The 23,247-nt window shown below is 44.4% G+C and overlaps 1 protein-coding gene across 2 annotated transcripts in view; it reads left to right on the top strand.

The window, feature by feature from the left end:
- ZNF423 (zinc finger protein 423) overlaps positions 1-23,247 on the top strand; it is a 278,862-nt gene that overhangs the window by 217,602 nt on the left and 38,013 nt on the right. For both annotated transcript variants that reach the window (XM_056862230.1, XM_056862229.1), the window contains 2 exons: positions 15,517-15,648; positions 17,383-17,498. In XM_056862230.1, coding sequence (XP_056718208.1) covers positions 15,517-15,648; positions 17,383-17,498 — 248 coding nt within the window. The remainder of the gene's footprint in view (positions 1-15,516; positions 15,649-17,382; positions 17,499-23,247) is intronic.

The raw sequence follows: 23,247 nt of genomic DNA, 5'->3' as shown, positions 1-23,247 counted from the left end.
GTCAAATTAACATTCAAAATACAAATACTGTAGCTCTGATTCTTTCTTTTTTTGGATACTCTCTTTTAAGTTATTTGAGTCTGGCATAAGGAGAGATCGAGGGCACCCTGTCCCAAAGGGTTTATGACTAACCAAGAATTATCTGGAAATATTGTGTTGTGTGTACGGGGGGAGGGAATTCCTGCTTTTCGACAATGACTCCCAAGCTCCAACTTTTCTTTAATTAATGCAAGACGTAATCTTTGCCATCTGACCACCAGGGCCCAGTTAGGCTGAACTTTACAGATGGCTTCCCATTTCCTACCTTAGAGCTACATTGTACTGAACACATGAACACATGAAGCTGCCTTACACTGAACCAGACCTGGTCCATCAAAGTCAGTATTGTCTACTCAGACTGGCAGTGGCTCTTCAGGGTCTCAGGCAGGAGTCTTTCGCATCACCCACTTGCTTAGTCCCTTTAACTGGAGATGCCGGGGATTGAACCTGGGACCTTCTGCATGCCAAGCAGATGCTCTACAAACTGAGCCAAAGCCCCTCCCTTGGTTTGCCTTGTGAATGGAGTTTGGTATCCTTGCGTCGGTCTGTCATGCTTCAAAATGGCTTTGACTTGATTCTGCCATTGGGATTGGACATCTTAAGGATCTAATTGGCTAACAGTTTCCAAGCTGCCTTCTGCTGCAGAAGCTCATCACGGATTCTTTGATGAGATCAGTAATGCATCACAAGCCTTTTGGGTAGGCAGCACTTATCTGTGTTTTCCTGCAGCGCACACCTGAGAAAGAATGCATTTTTGTTTCCAGTGGAATCACGGTTGAGGCCTGACCCAATGTGAACTACAGGCATGTTCGAATGAATTCCAGACCCTTGTCCAGTGCATAGCAGTTTCTCATCGGGATGGTGCCGAGTTGTTTTTTGTTGACCCAGAAGTTCGGACCAGAACCAACAGGTTAAAATTAAATCAAAAGAGTTTCCATCTAGACATTAGGAAGAATTTTCTAACAGTAAGAGCGGTTCTTCAGTGGAACAGGCTTCCTCGGGAGGTGGTAAGCTCTCCTTCCCTGGAGGTTTTTAAGCAGAGGCTAGATGGCCATCTGTCAGCAATGCTGATTCAGTGACCTTTGGCAAATCATGAGAGGGAGGGCATCTTGGCCATCTTCTGGGCATGGAGTAGGGGTCACTGGGGGTGTCGGGGGGAGGTAGTTGTGAAATTCCTGCATTGTGCAGGGGGTTGGACTAGATGACCCTGGTGGTCCCTTGCAACTCTATGATTCCATGATTCTATGTGTAGAGGAATCTCAGAAGCTTATTAGGGACATAAACACCAAATTCCCAGGGCTCTGGTCAGTTTGGGGTCCCTTAGGCTTGCCATCTGCTTGCTGACTGTGGACAAACTTCTGCCTCCACTCCTTGTCCCCTGTGCCCATTCAGTGAAGAGGCAGAGGGAAAATGGAGGGGAAACCATGTCACCATGTGAAGTGACACTCTAGGAATTCCTTCAATCTTTATAGTCTTCGCCATAGAGTCTGGGGGAATTCCTAGAGTGCCTCTCTCTATGGTCTCTACCATAGGGATTGGGGAAATCCCTAGACTTTTACTCAATGAGGTGATGCCGCTTTCAGGTCTGCATCCTGAAGTGATTTTGCTGTATTGCATGATACTCCTCTTTCCGTGGCCTGCTTCCTGAAGCGTCTTGGGGTTCCAGGGAAAGGCCTGGTAACCCTCGGTCCCTAGGAGCCAGGCAAACCATGGGTTTGTGTTCATATGGTGTTGGAGTTGGGTTTGGATAAGGTGTGGGATGGGTAAATGAAATCTATAAAGGTTTGTGGTAGCTATTGATCAGGGGTTCCCTAGTGAAAAGATTGAAGAGGAAAAAAGAGAGAGAAGGGAAGAGACAAGGAGGCCCTGTCTTTCAGCCTGCTTGGCCTGATGTTCACCTGGTTCCTCAACCCTCAGATTCCATCAGGAGCCAGCCATACCGCCATATCAGGAAGAGAAGGTGAGGCAGCTTTTCCTTTGGCTTGCTTTCCCACACTTGTACTTTGTTAGCAGCCTTTGGAAGAAGAAAGACAGGATATTAATATAACATACAGAAGAAAGCCCCATGGCGCAGAGTGGTAAGCTGCAATGCTGCAGTCCAAGCTCTGCTCATGAACTCAGTTCAATCCCAACAGAAGTTGGTTTCAGGCTCAAGGTTGACTCAGCCTTCCCTCCTTCTGAGGTGGGTAAAATGAGTACCCAGCTTGCTGGGGGTAAAGGGAAGATGACTGGGGAAGGCACTGGGTGGCTTTCCAGTCTCTGCTGTCTTGTCCTGTTGGGGAATGTTAGGTTACTTGATAATTATTTCGGTTGTGCCCGCATAACTTGCCCAGAGGTCCTGCATGAATGGCATATGGTGTTTCCTAGCCTATGTCCAAACAACATCTTCAGCATGCAGACACCTTAGAAAGATGTACAGAGCTTCCTTGGCATGCATGGTTGTGCTGGGTAAGGCTTCCTTGAAGATCAGCAGCTTGAAGACCACTATTATAGGCAGCTTCGGAGAGAAGCCCCAAAGATTGAGACCTCAAAGCATCTCTGTACGCTACTTGCTGTAAGTATGAAGCGTGACTTCAGCCTTCCTTTCTGCCTTCTGCCATGAAATTTAGCATGCAGGAAGGGAATATTTTTTGCCATATCTGGAGCTCACATATATTAACATGAGGAAGATGCGCAGATTCGTGAGAAGATTTGTGAGAAGTTTGCCCCTTGCTTGCAATGAGTTCTGAGTGGAATTTTGGAGACTCCTTATCTCTGGGTTCGTTCTGCCCTGTCTAAAACCAGCCCTGCCATCCTGGTTACTAAAACTGATGTTTGAGCTTCATCACCCTGGTGAAATTCTTCCAAATCATTGTTATGGGAGAAAAAGCCCCCAACCCCTGTAAGCTTTGAATATAGGGCTTAATCAATTTCAGACCATAAAGTTGGTCCAAAGCCAAACACCAGCTTTGACAATCCCGTTCATTTTGTTGTCTTTTTTAATGCAATATCTAGACGTATCAAACTCCCAGTGTTATCATTTTTCATTAAAGTGATGTTTCTAACCACTGAGGACAGTTTTCATATCCCTTGAAAACATATAATAGTAAAATTGTCATAAGAATGAAGCAGGCGTACAAGATTTTATTAACCAATCTTCAGCTCATAAAAGACATCAGTGTTGTGCCACCCTAGATCATATAAATGTATTTCAAAAGCAAAATTGTATTTTTAGCAGAAAGATGGAAGAATGAAGAATATGAGCGGCAAGATGCCAGTGGAAACTGGGCCGTCCACAAAAGGTGGTGGGGTAGGGGCAGGTGGGAAGCACCGGTACAGAAGGCCATATAGTTCCTACAAAGCTTTTGCCTCTTTTACCCTGAATGACCCAGTCTGTTGGTAATTTGTGATTCTGCAGGTATGTGCACTAGAAAGAAGATCTCAGTAGATAGGAAACCAGCTTTCAGCTATAGGTTGCCTGTAGGTAGACTCTAATCTGGTGAACTGGGTTTGATTCCCCACTCCTCCACATGAGCGGTAGAGGCTAATCTGGTGAACTGGATTTGTTTTCCTACTCCTACACACAAAGTCATCTGGTGACCTTGGGCAAGTTACAGCTCTGTTAGAGCTCTCTCAGCCCCACCTACCTCACAGGGTGTGGGGAGGGGAAGGGAAGGTGATTGAATGCCGGTTTGATTCTTCCTTAAATGGAAGAGAAAGTCGGCATAAAAAAACCAACTCCTCCTTTTCTTTCTTTCTTTCTTTCTTTCTTTCTTTCTTTCTTTCTTTCTTTCTTTCTTTCTTTCTTTCTTTCCTTCCTTCCTTCCTTCCTTCCTTCCTTCCTTCCTTCCTTCCTTCCTTCCTTCCTTCCTTCCTTCCTTCCTTCCTTCCTTCCTTCCTTCCTTCCTTCCTTCCTTCCTTCCCTCCCTCCCTCCCTCCCTCCCTCCCTCCCTCCAACATACAGAACAATATCAATGAGATTACTTCAGGGATCTTACATTGGCCTGGTATTCTATATTATTTTCCTGGTGTTTTGGTCTGCAATAGATTCTGGATTAACATTTTCAAATTTGCATGTCCACATGTCTTCCTGAACAATTGGGTTTGGTTATTTTACACACGAAGCTGCCTTATACTGAATCTGACCATTGGTCCATCAAGGTCAGTATTCTCTACTCAGACTGGCAGTGGCTCTCCAAGGTCTCAGGCTAAGGTCTTTAACATCACTCACTGACTGATGCTTTTTAACTGGAGATGCTGGGGATTGAACCTGGGACTTTCTGCATGCAAAGCAGAGGCTCTTCCACTGAGCCAAAGACCCTCCCCAAACTGGCCCACAAATGCCATGCTGTTATGAGTCAGTAGCAGTCACAGTTTTTCTTGGCCAGATATTAAGGATTATTGTTGTCATTTTTATCCCATCATTATCTGCAAGGAATTCAACCCATTTCATATGTTCCACTCACTTTTTAGCCTCACAACAATCCTATGTAGTGGGTTAGACAGAGAGAGAAACCAACAGGCTTAAAGTCACCCTGTAATCTTTGTGGATAGATGGAGATTTAAATCATCGTCTCTGCAGCATAAGGCTTGATCTCTACATATAGCTGAACAAAGCAGTAGAATACTGAGGTTGTCCAGTGGGTGGTACCACTTAGGACTGCAGGGGAAAGGTCATATTTTTTAATGCACTCCAGTATTAAAAAAAACCTCTCTGCAACAAAAAAGATAGCAAGCCAGGGGCAAAATTTGCTTTCCACTTAAGGGAGTTAAGAGGAAAAATGTAATTCCCTCACCTGCTCTCTGAACTGGTACAGTCCATTCTCAATCCAGTGTTCACATGAACATATGAAGCTGCCTTATACTGACTCAGACTCTCGGTCCATCAAAGTCAGTTTTGTCTACTCAGACCAGCAGCGGCTCTCCAGGGTCTCAAGCAGGGGATTTTCACATCACCTACTTGCCTGGTTCCTTTAACGAGGTGCCAGGGATTGAACCTGGGACCTTCTACATGCCAAGCAGATGCTCTACCACTGAGCCACATCCCCTCTCCACTAGCCACTATTGCCACACTATGGCTGTCCAAGAATTTCAAACTGTCCAGTTCATGTTCCTCTGTCTGAAAACTTCCCACCTCCTATAATTTATCTTACTTCATCCTCCCAAATCCAGATAATGGGGATGAGAACAACAATGTATATTAAAGTCATTTTAATTTAATACCCGTGGTATGCAATAGACTTGGCTGGAGCTATGGGAGTTGGGTATGGAAAGAGTAATAAAGTGTATACAACTGGGACTTTAGGGTGGCACAAATAAGGCCGTTTAAAGCACAGTCCTTGTCAAGTAGGTTGATCTGAGACATGGAGAGGCAGTCTCAGTAATTTCATGACTGAGCAGGGATTAGAACCCAGGTCTTTCCTGTCCATTCCCAACATTTCTGTGACACCAGATTAATTATTCCTCCATATTGTGTGGTGGACATCTCAGTAGCAATTATATAGAATGGCTTTTGTTGCTGAGGGTTGGCTTTTGGGACCACGTGAGCCAGAAATTAGAAATTAAGCATTGAAAACTTTATCATCTAAATCCTCAGTGTCTGATAATCTTGTTCCTCGACATAGCTGTACAGCCTTCAGGTAAGCCCCTTTTTAGTATACTCAAATGTGCAGCGTACTCTGATTTATCCAGATGTCTGTCTGTTTGACCGTTCTTGGGAGCCATGACGGCCGTTTGGCTCGTCAAAGCGATATCCAGTCTCTCAGCGAGCGGTATTAGGTGCACATCTGTGCGTTGTCTATAATGCAGATTTCGTCTGTGCGTGTTTACAAAATGCTATGCAGACATTAAGGGCCGGGAGGGCACTTGAGTGTAGCGAAATCACCCAAGCAAAGGTTTTAGCCTTTACCTGAGTAAATAAGTATAGATAGTTTTCTTTATGATATGTGACCGGATTATTTTCCAGTTGATTTCCAGCTCCGGCCCCAAGTGGCCAACAGATCAAAAAAAGATAAGGGTCAGTTACAAGGTTGAGCTCATTCTCTGTTGCTATAGCAACTGACCTCCAGCAACCCCCTGGAGGTCTACACCCAGTTCCCCAGGTAATGCTCCAGCTTCCATGCTATCAATCCCTTGCCTATCAAAACCCAGACTCCTTAATTGTCAGGGTCCCATTCTGAAGAGTTCCTTTTTTCCCACAGGTCCCAACTAAAGGCCACCCGTATTCATTTGTGCTTCCCACGGATGCTTGGGGGAGAGAAGATGTGGGGGGAAGGGGCTCCCATCTGTCCAGAAGGAGATTGGGCCAGTGTCCTCTGGAGCGAATCATTGCAGAAAGTAGGGAAGGCGCAACTTTCCTCCTGGATTTAAGCCGCGTAATGTGTGCACGATGTTTTGGGAGGAGAGCTGAGAATCTTGATGATAAATAAAGGAGGGGGACGTCTTAAATAACACATGGAACTAATGACATTCCAACATGACAACAGCAATTAGATTAGTGGAGCTCAGGCCTTCTTGTTTCTGCCGTCGTTTTGCTGGCAGTCTAGGATTTAGTTCCGTTACCCTCTCTGCAGTATTTAATGGCTAATCAATACCATAATTGTGTTGTCTGTCTGTAGTGTGAAATGAGTACTTCCTCCACCCCCAGCTTCTTAAGAGCGGCAGTGATTTCGTTGTGATACATGTTGATGTTGCTCATCTACGGCATCTGTAGAATGTGAACAGGACGCTTTGTGGTCCACTGAGATTAGATGGGGCGGGGCTCGTTAATTTTGGTCCAGATTGCTGGATTTCTAGCATTCCTACGTTATTTAAGAAAGGACTACCTCTTAAGCTGTATGTTTCCCACCTGCTTGACTCCTGCTGGTACTTTTTGGGTAGGTTATTTTTTTTTTAATTTTAAAAAGATAACGGGGCAAGAGACATTCTTTACGAACAGGTCATGTTTTCACATTTAGTTATACCGCATTTCAATGTAGCCACATTCATTAGGAGCATAGTTAACAAAGGGAGTTATGCACCTCACTCCTACAAGCAAAGCTTGCCAGCTTTTATTACCCTAATTGCTGCGATGAAGCGGAATGGACTGTTCTAGGAGGGAAAACGGTGTGGGATTTACATGCTGATGTCAAAAATGACTGTCAGGTTGTCTTAATATGGCCGGGATCTATTCTTCCCCCCACCTCTTCCTTAAGGGAGGATTTGTTTTATTAAATCAACCCAGAGGTGTGTGTTAAAGTAGTTGTAAAGGTGATTGTATTTTCTTTTTTCTTAATTGTACAACTCTCTCATTTATCCTTGCTTTGATGTCATGTCAACCGGTGTTGCCTCGCAGTTCTTGAACTCCCGTTTTCAGGTTGCCATTAATATAGTTATAATTAGAATTGCAAAGGCTACCAGTACGCAGGCTTAATATGGCATTATTAATTATACAGAGACCTTGCCAGGAGGCTGCTATTGCCGGCATCCTTACGGGCTGAGAGACTCATTGTGATATGTGTTAAATGCACATTTGCGGCGACTGAAATCGCTTTAATGTCAAGGCGCGGCGCCTCCATACAAAGCAAATCGAGGGCGAGAGTGTCAAAGCGCTATTAAGTGCGGTCCCATCAACACCATGCAAATACAGTTGAACTTAAGAATAATGGGGGGGGGAGCCCTGTGTCTCACCACCATGGTTCACCAGGGTCAGCACAACTCACCGAGCCTCACTAACAGGCAGTAAATCACGTACCTCCAAAGGCATCCGACTGCTTGCCTTTTAACATCAGGTGGGTACCACCCAGGTCTCACCTTCAGGATTCAGATAATCAGCTCTCATTCCTACCGGCTTTCCCTCAAGACCTGTATGGAAATAAGTATATGTGTCTGCCAGGGATCAAATGCTTTTGGAGACAAAAGTAGGTACTGGGAACATTACAGAATACTATCATCTCCCCATGATACTTTTACACAAAGCACTCTGTTTCTCTTTTGGCATGACATAGTTTCTGCCTGATAAAATCCCGCAGGCCTGCTTGTTTTAAACAAGGACCACGATATTTCTCTTTCCCTCAGTCCTCCCCCCTCTCTTGGAGAAATGAAGTGTAAAATTAATGCTTATTATTCAGAACTTGTTAGATGGACGGACAGAGAGACCGAAAAGTCTGATTCGATGCACTGTTTGTTCAGTATTAAATCAATAGACCCACGAGCAGATAGTAGGCTTAAGGAGAATTGTTATAGAAAGGCTGGCACAGTTAGTGGTAGAATTTTGCTTTTTATGTTAAAAATGAGTGGGGTTGCATATAATTCACCTGTCATGTCGGTCCTTTTGCACACATATCTACCGTGCGACCGTTTTTGTGCCCCTCCCTTCGGATGTCCTTCCTCCTCCAGTCTGATAAAAAAACTATCATCTCAGTAAAACCTTTCATCTTGCATTTGACTATTGAATGGGCAACCCCATCAAGCTGTTCATGTCTGTGAGCATGTGCATGCACACCCATACAAGAACTCCAAAGATCTGTATGCCTCTAGCTCTCAAGATTTACATGTGGTGTATGCATAGGTATGCAAGTCTCCAGGTGGGATCTGGGGATCCCTGGGAATTACAGCTCATCTCCGGATGATAGAGATCAGTTCCCCTGGAGAAAATGTCTGCTTTGGAAGGTGGACTCTATGGCACTATACCCCATTGAAATCCCTCCCTTCATCAAACCCCACCCTCCTCAGATTCCACCCCCGAATCTCCAGGAGTTTCCCAACCTGGAGCTGGAAACCCTACCTCCCACCCTCCGCCAGTAGCTGGGGCAACCTGGCAACCCCAAATTGTCACAGAATACCGCTGAGAAGGTATCAGTCATTTCCTTCCATATCTTTGAGTATTTTTCTTGGATTTGGATAAGAATGTATGGAAGGAGACATATTTATCATGTTAAACCAAGGCACTTTCTCCTCTTATTTCTGTCTTCCCACCCACCTACCCCCCCTTTCTTTTTTTATTTCTTGCCGGATGGTTTCATTGACATAGAAAATATATAATAGTCTCCTGCGGGAGTATAACAACAACAACAAAAAAAACCCTCTGGTGAGAAGAAGGCCTTATAATTCAGAAGTGGATTTGCAAATCAAAAGGTCTTACCTCCAGTGGGATGAATTTCCACATCTGCAGGAACCTATTATGTTTTACTGGGTTTTTTTTTTTGTTTGAGATTTGTTTGTCATGGATTTAACTATTTGAAATACCTTCTAAAACTAGGCCCCAAATGTATATAATCAGTATTAACCAATGACATGAAAAATCCAGCAATATAATTTCTATAACAGTTTGAGTTGTTTAGATACAGTGCAAACTTCATTTCATCCGTTGGTAATTCGCCAAATCATTTCAATTGGTGGATTTCACTTTTATCTTGCCCTTTCTGTTCGTCTTAAATGTGATAGTTCTTTTAAACCAAAAAGTAAGGACTTGCAGCTATGTCAGATCTTAGGCTTTTTATTTCCAGTCCGTAGACAAGATAGATGTATGGCACCATGCCCCTTTACAATGGTAGAAGTTGAATTCTTCGGCCTGCTGTTCCATATATGGTTTCATCACAGCCCTATTTTTTATCAAAGTATCTTCTGACCAGTAGGTTTGCCAGGGGCATGGGTTCTTCTCGCCCTTGCCTCTCATTTCACACTGCACTCAGAGTGGCAGTGAGAGAAGAATTAACATATGGCCATTGGGTCGACAGTGTGATGTTACTTCTGGGTAAAACCCAAAAGTGATACCAGTCCTCTCTAGGAATTACCAGAAACTCTACAGTTTTACCACAGACTTTTTAGCAATTCCTAGAGAGGTGTGGTATCACTTCTGGGGAAACCCGGAAATGATGTCATGCTGTTGCTCACTCCTCCCCTCCATGTCCCTGTCTCCCCTGCTGGTCGCCTACTAATTGCCAGATAACCATGCATGGCAACCCTAGAGTGAGCCCCCTTATAGTTATAGTATATACATCTCCAGTGTTCCCGACAATGCTCGCAAATGGCATTACAAGATGAATTTTTATTATGGGCTTTGTCATGAAGGTAAGGGATTCCAAAATGCATAATAAGCAAGTGTTATTTTGAAGCGGATATCCTGCTTTAGCACTTTGCAGTTGGCAGATTTCCAGGCCAAGCAGCTGAGGTCGGTAACCAAGGTATGCTCAGAACTTGATTCCTTTCACTCTCTTTGTTGACTTCATTGAGAATATACCCTTCCTTCCTGATAGCTGAAAATGACTTGAAGTTTGGAATGGCCCTTTAATTCGCAACACAGTAGAGTGGCTCTGTTTGCAATCCAACAATCAAATCACCATCATTGAATGATCACAGAACTACTTAGGCAACATGGTAGAAGAGGAAGAAGAGTTGGTTTTTATATGCCAACTTTCTCTACCACTTAAGGAAGAATCAAACCGGTTTATGACCCCTTCCCCTCCCCACAACAGACACCCTGTGAGGTAGGTGGGGCTGAGAGAGCTGTGACTAGCCCAAGGTCACCCAGCTGGCTTCATGTGTAGGAGTGGGGAAACCAACCCAGTTCTCCATATCAGAGTCCACTGCTCCAAACCACCGCTCTTAACCACTAAACTCATGCTGGCTCTCTTGCCCACCCACTTCTAGGACAAACACCCATCAAGATGTCTGTATTTTAAACAAAATGTGTTGGAACACACTATACGTTTTGCAGAACCTGTAAGAAAGAAGCCAAATTGCAGCCCACTTCTGCTCCCAAAAGACTTTACCACGTGGCTTTTAAACTGTGATATTTTATTCTGGAGTCCTCCTTTTCTCTGTTGGATTGCTGGCTGCTCTTCTGGCTTTCAGCTTCTGAGTGGGTCATAGCATTTATCTTCCCATAAGGGAAGTCATCTGAAAGGTGACTGAATTAAAACTCGACTACTGCATTTGTTCACTGGGGCTGCATCCTGGTACAGCTGTAGGCATACATGTGGTAAAAAAATAAACACCCTCGTGCAGGCAGAGTGGGGAGATTCTTTTGTGTAAGTTTTGACTCGATGGCTTGTGGCCTGTCCAGGGTGCCTGAACAATTTGCCCTCCAGTGACAGCCAGCAAAGGGTGGGAGGTAGGGTTGCCAACCTCCAAGTAGAGGCTGGAGATCTCATGCTGTTACAGCTGATCTCCAGCTGATATAGATCAGTTCCCCTGGAGAAAATGGCCGCTTTGACAATTGGACTCTATGGCATTGAAGTCCCTCCCCTCCCCAAACCCCACCCTCCTCAGGTTCTGCCCTCCTTAGGCTCTGCTCCAGGTATTTCCCAACCCCGAGCTTGCAACCCTACTGGAAGGCACCATGGAGAATGGCTGGGAGTCTTCATTGTCCAGCCAATGAGGAGCAGTGAGGACAGCATCTCCAGCTGATCTCACCCCCATTGCCATGGCGACGACACAAAGACTGAAAGGTACATGGAAGAAGGGAAGGGTTGGAGTCATCCTTGCTGCCAGTCATTTAAATTGGTGGGCAAAGCCTCCAGTGATCTGTGAGCAAGAGAGGAAAGAGAGATAGAAAAACAGGAAGGAGGGCCTGGAAAGGGAGACAGAGATCTGGAAGCCATCAGTTCATAAAAACATAAGAAAGGCCCTGCTGGATCAGACCAAGGCCCATCAAGTCCAGCAGTCTGTTCACACAGTGGCCAACCAGGTGCCTCTAGGAAGCCACAAACAAGACGACTGCAGCAGCAGCATTGTTCTGCCTGTGTTCCACCACACCCAATATAATAGGCATGCTCCTCTGATACTAGAAAGAATCGGTTTGCAGCATGACTAGTATCCATTCTAACCTATAGCCATGAATACCCCTTCCCTCCATTCTGGTTTGAGACCACTTTAAGGAACAGAGTAGTCAGTAGTGGTTCTCAGATTTTTCGGGCCACCGCCCCCTTGGTACCACAAACTCAACCCCAGTGCCCCCTATCCTATTAAAAAGCATTATTCAAAATTGGGTTTTGCATTTCGCACTAAAGAAGATAAGAACAACTAAATTTCAAAACAGTAACAATTAATTGCACATCTATTCAAAATCAAATTAAAACTTTTTAGTTGAAATTTATTCAACAAAACTGCTGAACTTTATCCAGTGGTACCAAGCTCTTCAAAGTCTGAAAAAAAAATTCTGATAGTTTCCACCAAGGTTCTTGTAGGTTATCCGGGCTGTGTAACCGTGGTCTTGGAATTTTCTTTCCTGACGTTTCGCCAGCAACTGTGGCAGGCATCTTCAGAGTAGTAACACTGAAGGACAATGTCTCTCAGTGTCAAGGGTGTAGGAAGAGTAATATATAGTCAGAAAGGGGTTGGGTTTGAGCTGAGTATTGTCCTGCAAAAGTATTGCCCTGTAAGTATCAAGATAATGTGCTAATGAGGGTATGGTATGTTAATATGGAACCATTGTATCCTGAAGTGATCTGTTAATGTGTGTAATCCAAAGCTAATCTGTATGGCTATTGTTGAATGTTGTCTTTGTCTATTCAACAATAGCCATACAGATTAGCTTTGGATTACACACATTAACAGATCACTTCAGGATACAATGGTTCCATATTAACATACCATACCCTCATTAGCACATTATCTTGATACTTACAGGACAATACTTTTGCAGGACAATACTCAGCTCAAACCCAACCCCTTTCTGACTATATATTACTCTTCCTACACCCTTGACACTGAGAGACATTGTCCTTCAGTGTTACTACTCTGAAGATGCCTGCCACAGTTGCTGGCGAAACGTCAGGAAAGAAAATTCCAAGACCACGGTTACACAGCCCGGATAACCTACAAGAACCAATGAACTCTGACCGTGAAAGCCTTCGACAATAGTTTCCACCAAATTTGCCAGCATGGTGCCATAGCTTGATCTATTGTAAATTAGTGAACAACACAGTTGAAGGGGCCCACCTCTAGCGCCCCCTGCTGCCCCCTTGCCTCTTAGTGCCCCCCTAGGTAATCCCACCGCCCCCCAGGGGGTGGTACTGTCCACTTTGGGAACCACTGGAATAGAGGGAAAGACACTGTCCATAGTTCCAAGCTATCATCCACCCACTTGCCCTGTTGATAATGGTGGAAATTGTGTTTGTTGGCTAACATGCCTTTGCAAAGGTTACCCAACAACAAATGTCATCTCCTTCATGGAAGTGTGTTTCATATAGGAAATGGAGTGAAATCCCGTGTAGTCAGTTTCAGGTGGGTAGCCACGTTGGTCTGTCGAACAGCAAGATTCGAGTCCAGTAGCACCTTAAAAACCGACAAGATTTCCAGAGTATAATTTTTCAAGAGTCACAGCCTTCTGCATCACATACACGTAGGAATGTGTACTCAGTTACATTGGATGAAAGCCAAGTAAGAGTGAATGGACAATACATATTAGGTAGTTTTGTGAGCTGCACCCAATGAGAAGGTGCCACTGGTTGAGGCTTCCTGCCACTTTATTAAAATAATTACACCCTGTCTTTCCTCTTGGCTCAAGGTGACTTGGACCTGTGTCAAGTATCATCACATGAGAAGTGTGAATTAAACTATGCAGAAACGGATGTGCAGTTAAATTCAGCTTGTGTGAGACAGCCTTTCTAATTTTATTTATTTATCAAACTGTTTATGCCTCGCCTTACTCATGTGACGCAGGGTGGCTTACAGTTCCATATTAACACAATGCATAATACGATAAGACCCCTTTACCGCCCCTCCCCAAAGAAATATCTGCAACCTCGAACTCCATTAAAAGCTCTAGCAAATAAAACTGCCTTTCAGGGCCTTCTAAAGGCTGCATCTCCCTCACTACTGAAAATAAGCTCTGGGAGATGCCTAGCAGGCAACTTTGAGCAAGATGACAACCAGTAGGTGGCAACTCGAGGGCTATAATTGGCACATGAGGACACGTGTATCGAAATCTTATGCAACAAATGACAGGTATACAAGGGAAACATTCCTTGTAAAAACCACCTACTGGGAAAGCTGAATCTGGGCTGTGAAGGGTTTAGGATGTTTTCTGTACAAGCATATCAAAAACAAATCCAGGTTGCAATGAAAATTCTGAAAGCTTACAATTCAGGGCAAAAAATAGCTATTGTTCGTCGCCTTTCAAGCCGAAATAGTAAAACCTTGGCCAGCTCGTGCCCTCTGATCAAGACTCATGTTCTTTTGTAATATTATCATTCTCTCTTGCCTGATGCTGTTGTAATACAAATTGAGTTAAAGATGGCATTTCGGCCTGGTTTCTCCCCCCCCCCTTCCTTTCTTTTTAAAAGAATTTATTATTGTTACAACACACAGGAACAATTGGTAAATTTAACATCTCTATATATAACTTATTACATACATTCCTAATAATTTGTTTCTATACTAGGTTTCATTACAGTGCTTTCACAATAACTCTTACAGTGCATTCCTGAAGGGGGGAATGAAGGCTCTTTGGAGTCGGCATGACTTCTACGCAGGTCTCCGTGCCACTAGTGCTGTGCAAACTGGCACAGATGCCGGCATAGTGCCACGTATGCTGCCCCCCTCGGACCGCAGTGGCAGTTTGGGGCTTCGGCACCAGCAGGACTTCCTGCCAGCGTTCTTATGCTTCTTTCAACAGTAGGCATCAACTGGAAATATCAGTGGCGATATTGGAGGACTTATTTCACTTCTGCGCTGATAGTATATTCTCAGTAGACCATCTCTCAAAACGTGTTTCCCATCTTAGATCTGAATTGTTCTTAATGATTTCTTAATCCATAGATAATTACATATACCTTCTTATGCATCAATTGTTTCCAATTTTACTGTCCTTCGGTTGGGATATCCAGTTCGTCAACCAAGCTAATATGGCTGCTTGACGGTACAGCTTTATATTTGGTAATGCTAAACCACCTCTTTTTCCACCTCATCTTATAATATTTTAAATCTTACTCTTGGCTTTCCCCCCCACTACAGATTAAGTTGTTAATCATTCTCTGCCATTCTTTTAAGTCTTTTCATCTATATAAATTGATAAAATTTGAAATGAGCAGGTTAGCTTTGGTAATATATTCATTTTAACCAGCCTATTTTTTTCCAGTGACCTTGCGTGATTGAATACCTGTATTTAAAATTAATTTAAAACATGGTTTGAATACACATACACACATGTGTGTACGTTTGTGTGAGTGTTGTTGGTGCAGTCATTCTGTTTTTTCTACAAAAAGGAATCCAAAGGGGAGAGGCATGGTTTTATCACAAGCCCAGGACACAAGAGTGTATGTTACTGGCGGTTTGATCATGATGTCACTTCCATCACATCTGAAAACAGAAGTGCCTCCCAAAATCTGACTTGCGGCTGTACACCTGAATGCATTGTACAAGTGTATGCTGTTGTAAAAGGCGGCCCGTCGAATTTTGCAGCGTCTTTGCGTCTGGGAAGCCGCACAACCCAGCCCTGTGATTTCTCGCCAACTACTGCATTTCAGACGCTAATCTGCTGTGTCACTAACAAGTTGTATCATTTGAACCTTGCAGAGGAAGGCATCAATCATGAGTGCAAGCTGTGTAACCAGATGTTTGACTCTCCGGCAAAGCTCCTGTGTCACCTGATTGAGCACAGCTTCGAGGGGATGGGAGGCACATTCAAATGCCCTGTTTGTTTTACAGGTAAGAGAGTCGGCCCTAGACAAGGCTCTGTGTGCATGGCTTGATCCGGAAATGACACACAGGGGAGTTTTAAAATACAGTATTCCTTTCCTTGGAAAGAAGGTGGTGGTGGTGGGGGGAGAAATACTGTACTTGAGAAAGCTTTAGAATATCATCTGTCAAAAAGCAGAGCTACCTGGAGGGAGGGCTTTTTTCCCTTCTACCTTGCAGAATTTTCTGCCGTCAGCTCTTCTGGTACAAACACTTAATGAATAGTTAATATAGTATATCGAAATCATTCAGTGCAGCACTGTGTTGGATTTGGAGACGAGAGACCTGGATTCCGACTCCTGCTCAGCACTGTATGGCAAACATAGCTCTCTCCCATACTCCCATTTCACCCACATGACAACACTGTGTAGTTTAGGCCAGTGATCTTTGCAGCAGCCTTTCCAGATCCAGGGCCCACTGAGCTGCAAACATGAGAGGAAGCCCCATGAGGTCACAGTCATGTGACAGGAAGAGGAGGCCAGAGTTATGACTTCACGGATGTCAAGGCTAGAAATGAGGCCAGTGAATCAAGAGAACCAGGGACCTGAAATACAAGATGAGTAGTAGGAGGTTTACCATAATGAGGAGGAAGCCAAGAGCCAGAGCTATGGAGGAATCTTCTCCACCCTCTGTGATCTCACCTGCTCCCAGCCTATGTACAAAGAGGGACAGAAGGCGGGAATCCATTGCTGTCTACAATTGGATGCTTATAGAAGGTTCTCCTCAAGGCAGTAAAAAAATGGCAGCCCTGTAGAGGCTTGCTACCCAGAAGGTGAGGCTCTGAGACCCACTGGAGGATCTTAACCTTTGAGCTAAAGACCATTGGGCTAGGCAGAGAGTGAGTGTTCTTCTATTATGACAGAGTGGGGATTAGAATCCAGATCTCCCTGGTCCTAGTCCAATACTCTTAACCAGTGTGCCACATTGGGCTCCAAACCTGAGTTTCAAATTCTGATGGTAAATTTATGCTCATTAGTGATAACCATGGTTAGCTATGCACATGTAGTCTTGTACCATGGTAGAAATGCAAAGGTTTTGCTCAAGTCGGGGAGGAGCAGGGATTGGGCTTGTGGTACAGCCTGTACCCCACTCTCTTAATCTTGGTTAAGATATTGGTAGGTGGCCCTGAATAGGGTTGCCAAACTCCAGGTACTAGTTGGAGATCTCCTGCTATTACAACTGATCTCCAGCCAATAGAGATCAGTTCGCCTAGAGAAAATGGCCGCTTTGGCAATTGGACTCTATGGAATTGAAGTCCCTCCCTTACCCAAACCTCGCCCTCCTCAGGCTCCACCTCCAAAACCTCCCGCCGGTGGTGAAGAGGGACCTGGTAACCCTAGCTCTGGATCTGGCAACACCAGGCCAAAGTTGATTGGAGGAGAGGATGTAGCTCCAGGAGAGAGGACACGATTTGAACGCAGAAGGTCCTAGATTCAATCCCCGGCTTTTGCAATCTGAAGAACGTCTCATATCCTACCAGTACAAACCCAAGCAGAGTTGCACCCTTCTAAATCCATTGAAGCCAATGGGCATAGAATGGTGTAACTCTGTGTAGAATAGCTCTGTAAGTATAGGAAAAGGTTTAGCCTGAGCACGGCTACTAGCCAGAGTCAGGAGAGCTTGGTGTAAGGCAATTGCATGTGTTTGGGTGTTCACAAGTTGTCCTAGGTGTCTGTCGTTTGACAAAGTTGTTGTTCTTTTCAGTTTTTGTACAGGCAAATAAATTGCAGCAGCACATCTTTGCTGTCCACGGGCAAGAGGATAAAATTTACGACTGTTCGCAGTGCCCGCAGAAGTTCTTCTTTCAGACGGAACTTCAGGTACCTTCAACCAAAACTAACCAGGATTAAATACAAATCTGCAGTCTTTTGGTAGTGCCATCTGTGAGGACATCTTCCTATTTCTTTCTTGGAACATCAGAAAATTCTCCTCTCTCTCTCTCTCTCTCTCTCTCTCTCTCTCTCTCTCTCTCTCTCTCTGTCTGTCTGTCTGTCTCTCTCTCTCTCTGTCTCTCTCTCTCTCTGTCTCTCTCTCTGGGTGCAGTCTCAAAGACGGGTCCTTGGAGTACAGGCATTATAAATAAATAAGACCCGACAACTCTAATCATTCGCTCTGAGGATTTCTCTTGACAGTAGCATGGCGATGCACCGCCAGGTCCATGCCAAGCACAATGTAAATAATTTCTTCCCATTGGTTAATAATTCAGGCAAAGATTAGCATACAAAAAAAATCAAGTAACATTTTAACATTCTCTTTTGCATTCCACTCCCCCCTTCATATGAGTCTAGTTTAGAATTGGATGTTGTCTGATGAAGATAATTGACCCCCCCCCCCAAATCTTGTGAAGGTCAAAAATGTTTTTGTTTTTTCAATATAATTGGTATTTGCTTGACTTTTATAGGGTCACTTTTGGGGAGGTAATTTTGAATAGGATCAGGGCCGTGATACAGGCAGCTCCCTGGCATGCTAGTTTTCTGTATAAAGGTTGTTTTTTTTCTTGTACAGATCATTTAAATCCAACCTGCAGCCAGACATGGTACAGCCTAGAAACTGGTTTACTTTTATTTATCTATTGAATGAGTGATATCCCAGTATTCAGCACTGAGCATCCATAAACCAGCTCACAGGCATCAGAATATAAAATTTCATAATGCAGTCTTGAAATCCACTTCCACAGCCATTTGTGAGAACAAGGCCTAAGGCTAGGGTTGTCAGCATTGTCTCAGCCAAATGCATGGAGATTTAGAGGGTGGTACTTGGGGAAGGTGGAACTTGGGGAGGATTTGACTTCACCTCTGGGCGTAGCTCTAGGAATTTCCCGGAATTTCTATGGTAAAGACAATAGAGACATGGGGAAATTTCCAGAGTGCCACGGTGGAGGTATTTTTTCTCTCCTGCTCATCAATTTCTCAGGGGCAGGTGATTGTGGTCAATGGCAGTTTACCTGCTGTGGCCAGGAAAACGTCAAGCCCATCTAAGTCTCTTGCCTTGGGCTCTTAAGAATGCTTTAAAATGAATGCTTTACAGGCTTAGTTTTGCGGCTCGATTCCAGAGCCCCGGGACTGTTTCCTCCCCGAGGTGTGCTTTGGGATCTGCCGCTTCCTCCCCGTACACCTTGCCAGATGTTGCCTTCTACCAAATGTGCGCGCTAGTCTCCGGCTGGCAGCAAAACTGGGCCTTGCCCAGACTTTCTGGCTCAACCCCCCCCCCTAACCTCTGGCAGCTCTGCTATCCACATGTGCAGGTGAAAACCTGTATTGCAGTTCCTCGGTGGGGGTGGCAGCGACAGCTGCGGTCCGTGCTCCCCTGACGCTCTTAGATACCTTAGGCCAGCCTGGGGCACAAGGACTCCGGAACTCCCTCTTGGACGCGTGCACCCTCCTGTTCCTGCAATCTGTGGCTGAACAGATGCGTTTTTGACTCTTAATAGAAGGAGTTTTCCAGGGAGTGACAATATCCACTGTAGGCAGAAATTCTGTCGAAACCTCCAGTTCTGACCTTCAATGTTGTGTCCTGGAGGACCTCTTTCTGGTACACAAATCCTCTCAAAATTTCACCGCCCCAGTTTGGATTCTGCATCCAGTTTTTTAACTTTTTTAAAAGGGTGTGTGTGTGTGTGTGTGTGTGTGAAATCAACTCTCAAAATTCTCATTTCTTGTCCTTCCTCCTTATATGTCTTTTATGCATTAGCGTGTCTCCCAAAATTGTTGCTGCCAGCCCCCTTGGTAAATATCGTCTTTTTATGGGACGGGGCGTTCTGCCTCATTTAAATCTATTAGCTGTATCGACCGTGATGTACTTAAACTTTGGAGGGTTGTGTTTTCTGTCTGTGTGTGTCTGTGTGGTGTGTTTTTTTAAAAATTTATCTTCCTCAATCCCCAAGCTGCTGCCTTGTGTGTGTGGTGCTGTCACACTACAGAAGGGATGGTTGATCTTTTCACTTTGTTGATTTTATATTCCTTCTCCCAGGGGGATCGTCTTCCTTCCCCTTGTTCTGGCAATCTCATTTGCATAAGTGTACAAAAGTTTTAACTATACCTTGTTAATATTTTAATAAAGTCAGCAGATTTTTTTTTGTTGGGTATCTGCATGTCCCTGTCACTCGGTTTTGCATAAGACAACAATGGAGTTGGGAAAGCAAGCTTTCATGTGTGAGTGTTTGTGTGTATGTATCTTTATTCCTCCCCTCCCCCACTTGGTTCTTGCTAATATGGTCTCTGCTGAAAATGTCAGCAGAGCTAATAAAAACAGAGTGGGTGCACATTGGATCACCGGGCTAACCTTTTAAAATAATCTGATCAGTTGCCAAAAACAAATAACTAAATCCTTGCTAATGACTTGTGGTTTTGATCCTAAACTGGCTTGCTTTTAGAGACTAGCTACTGACTTCAGTCTACTAAGCATGCTTAGGGTGGCTTTGAAATAAAGGATTGGATCAAATCATGGAGGATAGATGTGGCAACAGCTATTTGCTGCAGCAGTTAAATGTGATTTCCCTGTTCAGAGACAGCTATTCAGAGAGCCAACATGGGGTAGTGGTTAAGAGCAGTGGTTTGGAGCGGTGGACTCTGATCTGGAGAACCGGGTTTGATTCCTCAGTCCACATGAGCGGCAGAGGCTAATCTGGTGAACTGGATTTGTTTCTCCACTCCTACACATGAAGCCAGCTGGGTGACCTTGGGCAAGTCACAGCTCTCTTTGAGCTCTCTCAGCCTCACCTACCTCACAGGGTGTCTGTTGTGGGGAGGGGAAGGGAAGGTGATTGTAAGCCGGTTTGAGTCTCCCTTAAGTGGTAGAGAAAGTCGGCATATAAAAACCAACTCTTCTTTTTCAGTAAGTTCGGGAACTAACACCCGGGGATAGTGATCTCCATCTTGCTTTGCTTGTCAGCTTCGCGGGGCATCTGCTGCTTTTGGAAGCGGACTGCTGGACTACACGGGCCCTTGGCTTGATCCAGTATGGGTAGTTCTTGTAACATCCCAACCCAAGTGCTCTTTTGTAGAGGTTTTGCAAGGAACTATTTTAAGTGCTCATAATCTGAATTATGGTATGGGTATAAATAGCAGCTGAATTCAGCACTCACTACTAGCAGAATTGCAGCGGTCAAGGGTGCATGAAGACCTACAAAGGTATAGGGGAAACGTGTATATCCATGTATTGTGTGAAAATCATGCACATGTCTGTTTTGCCCCATGTACGTGTGTGGAAACTGTTAACAGTATGTGAGGAGCTCCCTGGTATGTTCGAATGTGGCAAAATAAACATGCTCCATAGTGTGAGGTGTATGCATGCTTTCCTCCCCCTCTAAGCAGAACTTATTTTTATCTAGGAAAATGGTCTTATGCAAAGTTATGCTCCAACATAGGTCTACATAGAAAGTATATATCTTTTCAAAACTGGTGCATAGATAAATACAAGAGACCAAGCCATTTTTTTATCAAAAAGAATTTTAGACATCCTTCATCCACTAGATAAGATCTAGATCTGGTAAGACTTAAACCACCTGAAAATGTGATGAAAGTCTTCCACTAGTCAAATATTTGGCACAGTTCATGGAAGCAAATTTGCCCATAGTTGGTAATACTTTGATGTCACAAATTCTTCTATGTCACATTTTGGAATTTATTTAATGACATAGGGAAAGTGTCTACTTAGCTGCGCAGTTAAATTTAAATTGAATTTATCCTTCTTCATACAACGGAGAGGAAAAAGAAAAGTCTTTTGAATAAAGAGAGGATTTCCACTTACCTCTCTTACAAATTGATCTGTAACTGTAGAGTGCCTTGCAGACAGCTCCCTGACAGCCAGCTGATTTGCTTATTCATTGTAGAGGATTCGCTTGGAAATTCAATAGCAGAAGAACTCGGTTTATTATACTGTCAGAATATGTGCACATGTACAGAAGCAGCGCTGGGTCCACCAAGCACAGGCACCGTGCGGTGAAGTGATTATCAGTTGGGAAGGTTAGGAGGCTGTGTCAATCGCCGAGTTCCAGTTGAGAACTGTTCACCAAGATCATTGTGAATTTCTGTTGGCCTGAACAAGTTAAGCAAAAATGGTCCCAAACAGAACTGGGTTGTTGGACCAGCCAGTTCTCCAGAACATAAGAAAAGCCATGCTGGATCAGACCAAGGCCCATCAAGTCCAGCAGTTTGTTCATACAGTGGCCAACCAGGTGCCTCAAGGATACCCACAAACAAGACGACTGCAGCAGCATTCTCCTGCCTGTGTTCCACATTATCTAATATAATGGGCCTGCTCCTCTGATCCTGGAGAGAATAGGTATGCATAATGACGAGTATTCACTTTGACTAGTAGCCATGGATAGCCCTCCATGAACATGTCCACTCCCCTCTTCAAGCCTTCCAAGTCTGCAGCCCTCACCACATCCTGGGGCTAAGAGTTCCACGGTTTAACTATGCATTGTGTGAAGAAATATTTCCTTTTATCTGTTTTGAATCTCTCACCCTCCAGCTTCAGCAGATGACCCTGCGTTCTAGTATTACGAGAAAGGGAGAAAAGCTTCTCTCTGTCCACTCTCTTTGTGCCATGCATAATTTTATAGACCTCTATCATATCTCCTCTTAACCGCATGTTACCTCAGAAGGTCGGACCAGAACCAATGGGTTAAAATTAAATCAAAAGAGTTTCCATCTAGACATTAGGAAGAATTTTCAAACAGTTAGAGCGGTTCCTCAGTGGAACAGGCTTCCTTGGGAGGTGGTAAGCTCTCCTTCCCTGGAGGTTTTTAAGCAGAGGCTAGATGGCCATCTGTCAGCAGTGCTGATTCTATTACCTTAGGCAGTTCATGAGAGGGAGGGCATCTTGGCCATCTTCTGGGCATGGAGTAGGGGTCACTGGGGGTGTTGCGGGGGAGGTAGTTGTGAAATTCCTGCATTGTGCAGGGGGTTGGACTAGACCCTGGTGGTCCCTTCCAACTCTGTGATTCTATTCAAGTTCTGTACTGCGTTCTTTACTAACTGACCAAGTTTCTTGGAAACTTATGTGCAGCATAGGTGATAAACCTGACGCGTGGCTATATCCACACATTGTTGGAGACTGCTCTATCGCTGCACTATAGCAGCCGTTTGCAAGGGGATTGTCTTGTCCAATCAGGAAATCCAGTCGTGAATTATGACTGCAGAGCAATGATAGCACAGAATGCAGCGATGGTTGGAGGCATACCGTTTCTGTAGACTTCTGCTGAGCAAAATGCCCAGCGCTATAGGGCCTGTACAGCAGAGCAAGAACCCACATTTTGCAAGGACCCTTGACTAGGGCAGTGTGTACTGAAATCTTCTTTGGGAAGGTATATTTTGTTGGGGGGGAATCCCTTTGAAGCTATTAAAAAGGCTGATGTTTAAATATTAGTTAGAGACAGCTTCGGATACAGGGAAGGGAATCGAACCTGTCAATCCTCGTGCTTCTCTTTCAGCTCCCCATAACAGACTCCCTGGATTATCATTGTCCTTATCACTTTCGCATCTACAGAAAGTCATTAACGGTAAACAGATATCATTCAGCCGTTTACACCGCTAATCTCCTGAGGGTGCTTTATGTAGGGACTAG

The sequence above is a fragment of the Euleptes europaea genome, chromosome 17 (genome assembly GCF_029931775.1).
Source record: "Euleptes europaea isolate rEulEur1 chromosome 17, rEulEur1.hap1, whole genome shotgun sequence".
Lineage (NCBI taxonomy): Eukaryota > Metazoa > Chordata > Lepidosauria > Squamata > Sphaerodactylidae > Euleptes > Euleptes europaea.
The sequence above is the reverse complement of the archived record's forward strand: the minus strand, read 5'-3'. Positions and strand labels throughout refer to the sequence as shown.